Here is a 7167-nt window from a genome sequence, read left to right as displayed (position 1 = left end):
ATAACAGCTCAGCCAGCCCATCCCTGCCTCCTGCCTGGGGCTTGTGACCTGGTTTTACACCCCTGCTGCAGTTCATCAGCATGAAAATCTCATGCTGGGGTTTGGCTTTGGATCAAGCCGGAGGGAGCCGCATGGCAGGCACTGTCTCCTGGAGTGTGGGACCATCTGTCACTGCCCAGTGGCTGCCAGCACCAAGCTCCCAAGCTCCATCCTGTGACCGAGGCTCCTGCAGCTTCCCCTGCACCGAGGTCCCTCTGTCTGACCCCGCACTGAGCCATGAAACCCCCCCTGCTCCGTGCCAGGGGCCCCAAGATCTGTGGCAGGGAAGGATGCTGTGGTCCCGAGCATTCCCAGCACCCTGCTGTTCCTTAGCTGGGGTGCAGGCTGGCTCTGCTCAGTCCATTGTGGGCTGGGGATGCCCAGCAGGGGATGGGGTATGAGGCTGAGCACTGGTGGGCACCAGCCCCCCTCTCCTTTATGTAACTGCCAGCATTAATCCCTCACAGCTGTGGCTCGACTCCAGGGAAGAGAATAATCCTGATGGAGATCCTTGGCCTCTGCTCAGATTAACGGGCTGTGGGCAGGCAGAGGCTCAGCTGCCAGCCCACAGCGCCACTGCAGCCGAATTTGCTGACCCCTGGCACCTCTGGCCCCACACGAAGGGCCTTTTTGTCCACTCCATGGGCTGTACATGTGTGCACCAGGGGCAGCAGGGTGACTGAGTGTCTCAAGTGCTGGCTCAGCCATGCCAGGAGGGCAGTGAAGTTGACAATGGGTCTGGTTTTGCCCCTTGGCACAAACAGAGCCATGGTGGTGGCTGTCCCATGGGCGCATGTGACTGGTACCCCCCTGCCTGGGGTCTGCACCCTTGCTGGGTGCTGCAGGCAGGGGAGGGTGCTGCTGCCAGCCCATGGCAGGAGACGAGACACAATCCAGCCCGGTTGCCACCATGTGTGCCCCCACCCTGCAGCTGGTCACCCCTCCACAAAACCATGGGAACCACAGCTTTGCCCATGAGGGCTTTATTGTCTTGTACCGGGGGGTGGGAGGAGGGTGCAGGGTCCCCAAGGGGAAGAGGAGGGTGCAGGGATGTGAGCAGAGGGTACCGAGGGGGGTCTATGGCTTCTCTCCTTCAGTGCTACTGCCCCGCGGTGCTGCGGCGGGGCAGGGGGTGCTGGGCAGGGTCTGCAGCCACGCCGGCGGGTGCCGGGCCTGGGGGCTCCCGTGCTGGTGGGTCTGGGACTCTCAGCTCTCCTCCTCGGGGACGGGGGCCGCGGCGGGGCCGCGGCTCCGCTCCTCGGTGTCGCCCGCGGGCAGGAGCAGCGCCGGGCTGGGGCTGGAGTGCCGCGGTTTGCGCATGAAAGGGAAGACCCTGCGGGCACAGCAGGGTCAGTGCTGGCAGCCACCACCCCAGCACCGCGCCGGGGCCAGCCCTGCCCTCACCTCTTCTTGGTCTCCGGAGGGATGACGGCCTCGGCCAGGAGGTTCCTGTAGAGCTCCGACTTGAGGAAGCGCGGGTACGAGTCCTGGGCGGGCAGAGGTGTCAGGATCCTGCTCTGCCCTGCCCTGCCCTGCCCGCCCTCACCCACCTTCTTCATGAGCATGTAGATGTGCATCTGGGCATCGTCCATCACGTAGCGGTGGGGCGTCTTGATGCCCTCCAGTGTCCGCTCCATGGTCTTGCTGTCGATGTTCACCCAGCGAGTGGCCCCGGGAGCCAGGAACTGCCTGGGGGGTGCCCGGCCCCTGCACTGTGATGGCCTGACTACCCCTCAAAACCTTGCCCCCCAAACCTTGCCCCACTGGCACTCACTGGTAGATAGAGTCCACAATCTCGTGGATGCGGGACTGCTCCCCATAGCGCAGCTCCTCACATGCCTCCCAGAAGCTCAGGTTCTCGGCTAGGGAGGGGGACATGGTGTTGGCGATGGGGTTGTGGTGCTGGGCACCCTCAAAGTCCACCGTGGCTGGGCACATGGCCCAGCAACCACCCCTGGGATGGAGCCAGCTGGTGTGAAGTGGTACAGGGGTGCTGGGACAGGTTAGCTGGGAGATGCTGGGATTGGGAGGTCAGGTGGGGGAGGCCAGGACAGAGCAATGGGTTGGTTTGGTGTCAGGATGGGAGGGTGGATTAGGTGGTACTGGGACACAGTGGTGGGTCTGGGGGTTCTGGGATGGGAGGTTTGGGGTGCAGGGCTGGGGCTGCTCACCACTGAACTCTTTCTTGAGGAAGTCGAGGAGCTGCGCCCGGCCCAGGGGGTCCATAAGGAGCTCGCTGAAGTTGAAGCCCCAGCGCTCCACACGCAGCTTCGTGGGGGTCGGCACCCTGTGGGCAGCACCTCGTGGGGCTGGCAGGGGGCAGCCCATGGCTGCTGCATGACCCAGCACCTCATCCTGCAGGGTGGGGTACTGAGGAGCTGAGGGCTGGCAGCCCCCATGTGAGTGCTTACGTGGGGGCATTCATGGCCCAGTACGTGGTGTCGTCTGTGATCCAGGGGTTGCTGGGCAGGCAGCCAGACATGATGGGGTCGTGGGGCACGTACTGCTCATTGAACTTGATGTACCTGCCAGGACCAGCGGCTGGAGGTGGCCGGGGCCACCGGCTGCTGCTGCCACCAGCCCCAGCCACTGTGGGGTAGTGGCAGGGACACGGTGGGGATGTACTTTGTGATGACCACAGAGCCTCGGCTCCATTCCCTGCCGAGGGCGATGGCAGTGTGGAAGCTGTGGCCGCAAGGATGTGGGTGCTCCCATCACCCCAGCAAGGACCTGGCAGCCACCAGCCACTCACCCCTCGAGGCAGATGGAAGACTTCACCCTGGTCCTGGCCATGGCCTTCCTGAAGTACTCGATCTGAGGCCAGGCACAGGGGACACGTTAGGGGTGCTGTGCAGCTCATGTCCCCTGGGAGCAGCCTCCATCCCTTGCCCCACTCACCTCCCGCTTGTAGTAATCCATATTCTTGGTCTGCAAGGGATGTGCAGGGTCAGGTGAGGGCATGGTGGGGCTGGGACACTGTGCACTGCCCTTGCCACCCTGGGCAAGAACCCAAGCATCCAGCCCCCCTCCTCACCCCAGCACCCCACAGCCCATCCTTGTGGCCCCAGCCTCATCCCTGCACCCCTCCTGGCTCAGCCAGCACAGTCTGTGGTGTGAACCCCAGCATCCACCCCCTGGCATGGCACCAGCCCTGGGTTAGTGACACTTACGTGGGCAGAGGACACGGCACCCAGTGCAGAGAAGAGAAAGTAGGTGGTTAGTGAGGGTGAGCTGGGTGGGTGAGGGTGTCTGGGGCAGCGTTAGTGGGACCATGACATGGGGAAGGACCCAGGGATGGCTGCTGGCACCCAGGGTGCTGGGGCTCCTCACGCACAGCTACACTGCAGGGATCAGGGGTACTGGCACAGAGGGGTGTCAGGTACACAGGCAAACACATGGATAACCCCCAGCTCGGCAGGGAAACAGGCTGGACACGTGGATGTTAGCAGAGCTGGGGCTCACACCCCAAATGGGTTGTGTTATGGGGTGGCAGCTCAGCACCCCAGCACACAGGGTGGCTGTGCCCTGTGCACCTCACTCACCAGCTGGACGCGGGTGGTGTGGCAGTTCCTGCGCTCGGGGCCCTGCTCCAGCACGTTGGGGGCTCCTGGCTGCAACAAGAGCATTGTGCCAGGGGCTGGCAGCACCCCTGTGCCCTCAGTGCTACCCCATCACGTACTCACTGGGGGCCGGTTGACGAGCCAGTATGCCTGCTCCTGACAGTCGATGACGATGCGGTCGCCCTTCCTTCGCTGCTTGGCCGCCCTGCCCATGCAAAGGCAGTGGAGAGGTGCTGGAACCCTGCCTGTACTGTCACCCAAGGGTGCTCCATCCCTGGCAGCTCCCTAGGGTGCAGCAATGCTGTGCCCGAACTCACCGGAGCTGCTCCCGCGCCTGCATCACCACAAAGTCCCACGTGTGGTTGATCCGCTTGTGCAGGAGGTTGTAGTTGTCCTGGGGAGCAGCAGTGGTGGTGTCATCTGGGTAGGCACGGCATGACACCCATCCCCGTGCCTGGATCTGAGTCCCGTTGGCACTCCAGCACAGGGAGTCGGTGCTGCCCCACAGGTGAGCCCCTGCTCCTGGGTGAACTGAGACACCCTAGTTCGTTGCAAGGTGAGGAGGGCAGCACTCACCTTCTCATGCTCGATCAGGTCACCCTGCCTGCGGATGTTCTTCTTGGCCAGGTAAATGGCTGCAAGAGGAGCAGTGGCACCTCAGGGAGGCCAGGAAGGGGCTCGTCCCATGCTGGTGCAGGTGATGTGATGGTACCTACCATAGTCCAGCTCTGTGGCCGGCCACTTGGTGCTGGTCCAGAAATAGGGGGTCTGGAAAGGGAAGAGGAAGAGGCTGACGTTAGCACCATGGGTGTCGTAGTGCCGGGTAGAGGGAGCCCCAGGGCGGCAGCTGCAGCAGGACCCTACCTGGAAGCGGTAGGGCGACTCGTCTGCCCGCAGCACCAGGCTGCGGGGGTCTTTGAGGGGATAGATGTAGCCGTGCTTCACAATGAGGTTGCCGAGGTGCAGCGATTCTGGGGGAGCAGCAATGGGGCTGCACGTCTGCTCAGCAGCCTTGGCAGCCTCTGCCGTGCCGGCTGCGTGTGCCGGGGCACTCACCCTCCTCAGAGATTCCATACTTCTGGATGAGCCACTCCACGATGTCATTCCCTGGGGACCGAGGCTGTGTTAACAGGGTGCAATGGGGTCCCCCAGACTGAGCACAGGGAGGTTCCGGGGCTGGAGCACCACGGTATGGTGGGTGCCAAGGGAGTCACACAGGGTGATGGGGGCCCTGCCAAGGACATGCTGGGCCAGCCACCCCGGCGAGCGCCCGCCCTGCTCAGCCGATGCATAATTGATGCCAGCTGCAGTGCTGAGCACCCGCGGGTGCAGGGAGGAGAGCGCTGTGGGGTGCTGCTGGAATGGGTGCTGCTGGGGTCCACCCAGGTAGCTGGGTGCTCCGCGGGATTCCCTCAGGGAGCACCCAATGCCTCCCCACCCGTGCACCTCTTGGGGCGCCCCATTGAGGGTCCCACCTGTCATGGCGTGGGGGATGACAGTGATGAGCAAGCGCTGGTTCCTCATCTTGACGCCCATGTCGGGGTCCTGCATACTGACGATCATCCGCTCCATCTGCCGGGCAAGCATTCGCCACGCTCAGCCCCTTGCCCAGGGCACTGGGCCTGGACACTGCCTGGATTCACCCACCCGACACTGGCACCCTGTGCCTGGATCTGGGACAGCCCTACACCTCCCAGCCGGACCAGGGCACCCCGCAGCCGGGCGAGTGAGCAATGCCGGAGCTGCGAGGTCATCCCCGGGCCAGGGAGCCCCGGTTTCGGGGACCGAACTCTGCCGGGACCGTGGCAGCGCCCCGGGCCGGCGGGCAGAGGCTGAGCACGCATCTCCGAAGCGCTGCCGGCGGGTGTCCCCCCGCGGGGCGGTGCCCGGTGCCCGAGGAGCACTGAGTGGTGCTGGACCGCGGTCCCCGGAGATCCCAACACCCGTGCCGCCGGGGGTGCCCTGTCCCTGATGCCCGCATTTCCCAGAGCAGTGCTGGTGCCCGGGTCCCCTCGGCGCCAGGTCCCCACGGTCCCAGCACCCGGTCCATTTCGGTACCCAGTGTTCCATAGTGCCTGTGCCCGGTACCCACCATCTCAGCAGCCGTTTCTCTCGACAAGCGGTCCCCAGTGTCCCAGCGCCCGGACCCCTTAGTACCCAGTCCCCAAGGTACCAATGCCTGGTCCCCTCGGTACCCAGTCCTCAAGGTGCTTGAGCCCAGTCCCCGTTATGCCAGCGCCCCGACCCCGCGGTACCCGGTCCCCCCTATCCCACTACCGGGTCCCCTCGGTGCCCGGTCTCGGCGAGGTGTCCGCTGCCCGGGGCCGGTGCCGGCTCACCTTGCGCAGGCACGGCATCGCGAGGCGGGGGTGCAGCCGGCGGGGGCCGCCGATGGTCATCTCGGGTGCGCGCCCCGCTCCGCGCTGCTCGTCCCGGCCCCGCCCCGGCCCCGCCCCGCGCTCCCCCCGCCGCGGCTGCCGCCGTCTTTGCTGGGCCCCGACGGGCCCCCCGGTCCGCGGCACCCCCAAGCCCCATCCCCGGTACCGGCCGCTGCCCTACCCACGGGACCCCACGGCCCGGCCCGATGGGGACTGCCCTCAGCCCCTACGCGCTGCCCGGGACCGCGGCTCTGCCGGCTGGGTCAGGGGAGCGCAGGGCTCATCCCGCTCCTCGGGGGTTTGTGCTACTGGGTGCCGGCAGAGGGGCACCACTGTGGCCGTTGAGACGGGTGTGCTGGCAGAGAGCAGTACAGGCAGGGCATGAGCACGAGCACGGTGCGGGCAGGGGGGTGCAGGCAGGAAGCTTGCGGAGTGCGGGCAGGGTGAACAAGGCCTTGGCAGGGTGTGGAGGCTGTGGGCAAGGGGTGGGCTGTGTGCAGGCAGGTGTGACTGGGCATGGGCAGGTGCGGGCAGAGCTGGCAGTAGGACAGGGTGCGGGCACCGGGGGTGGGTGCTGACACTGGGGCTCGGTGCGGGCAGGGTTTATACGGGGCACCAGTGGGGCAGGGTGTGGACAGTGGGACAGGATGCAGTCAGAATGTGAGCAGTGGGTCTGGGTATGCGCTGTGGGTCTAAGTGTGGACAGTGGGGCTGAGTATGGTCAGCGGGGCTGGGGGCAGACAGGGTGCGGGCAGTGAGCCTGGGTTTGTGCACGGTTTGTGCAGAGCGGACAATGGGGCTGGTTGCAGGCAGTGGGGCAGGGTGTGGGCAGGATGCGGGCAGTGGGGCTGGTTGCGGGCAGTGGGGCAAGGTGCAGACAGGATGCGGGCAGTGGGGCTGGGTAGGGGCCGTGGGGGCTGGTTGCAGGCAGTGGGCCTGGGTACGGAGAGGGTGCGGGCAGTGGGTGCCGGTGCGGGCAGGGTTTGTGCAGAGAGGCAGTGGGCCTGGGTACGGGCAGCGGGGCAGGGTGCGGGCAGCGGGCAGGGTCTGTGCGGGTTTGCGCGGCGCTGCGCACGGCGGATGAGCTCACTGCAGTCTCGCCGCCCATGAGCGGCGGGGCTGGAGCCGCCCGGCGCCGAGGGGCGGGGGCGGGCGGGGGCGGGCAGCGGAGCCACCGCGTCTGCGGGAGC

The 7167-nt window shown here is 66.0% G+C and overlaps 1 protein-coding gene across 3 annotated transcripts; it reads right to left on the bottom strand.

Annotated features, from left to right (window-relative positions):
• Positions 1-1026: 1026 nt before the first annotated feature.
• RGS11 (regulator of G protein signaling 11) lies at positions 1027-6059 on the bottom strand. 3 transcript variants are annotated; one of them, XM_061473520.1, is made up of 17 exons: positions 5939-6059; positions 5075-5171; positions 4656-4706; positions 4464-4570; positions 4316-4367; positions 4176-4234; positions 3917-3993; positions 3723-3804; positions 3582-3650; positions 2938-2967; positions 2792-2853; positions 2451-2564; positions 2211-2326; positions 1814-1901; positions 1590-1728; positions 1444-1526; positions 1027-1372 (listed from the first exon to the last, which is right to left on the bottom strand). In XM_061473520.1, the coding sequence occupies exons 1-17, from the start codon at positions 5996-5998 to the stop codon at positions 1246-1248; spliced, it is 1413 nt and encodes a 470-aa protein (XP_061329504.1). In that variant the 5' UTR covers positions 5999-6059; the 3' UTR covers positions 1027-1245. The 3 variants fall into 3 exon arrangements, with proteins under 3 accessions (XP_061329504.1, XP_061329505.1, XP_061329506.1); XM_061473521.1 differs by having other exon boundaries at positions 2938-2961; XM_061473522.1 differs by lacking the exons at positions 4316-4367; positions 4464-4570; positions 4656-4706; positions 5075-5171; positions 5939-6059 and having other exon boundaries at positions 3917-4019; positions 4176-4220.
• Positions 6060-7167: the final 1108 nt, after the last annotated feature.

Source organism: Pezoporus flaviventris, unplaced genomic scaffold (assembly GCF_033815535.1).
Source record: "Pezoporus flaviventris isolate CSIRO_AGI_PZ_B2104156 unplaced genomic scaffold, CSIRO_AGI_Pfla_v1 ptg000078l, whole genome shotgun sequence".
Taxonomy (NCBI): Eukaryota; Metazoa; Chordata; class Aves; order Psittaciformes; family Psittacidae; genus Pezoporus; species Pezoporus flaviventris.
Note: the sequence above shows the minus strand (reverse complement) of the source record. Positions and strands in the feature narration are given on the sequence as shown.

Excerpts from the sequence above, each read along its gene's own strand:
- RGS11 (XM_061473520.1), bottom strand. The coding sequence starts at position 5,998 with ATGACCATCGGCGGCCCCCGCCGGCTGCACCCCCGCCTCGCGATGCCG. Across the intron at positions 3,805-3,916 it reads CAGGCGCGGGAGCAGCTCCG|GGCGGCCAAGCAGCGAAGGA; the intron begins GTGAGTTCGGGC and ends TTGCATGGGCAG. Across the intron at positions 1,902-2,210 it reads CCTCAAGAAAGAGTTCAGTG|CCGAGAACCTGAGCTTCTGG; the intron begins GTGAGCAGCCCC and ends CCCCCTCCCTAG.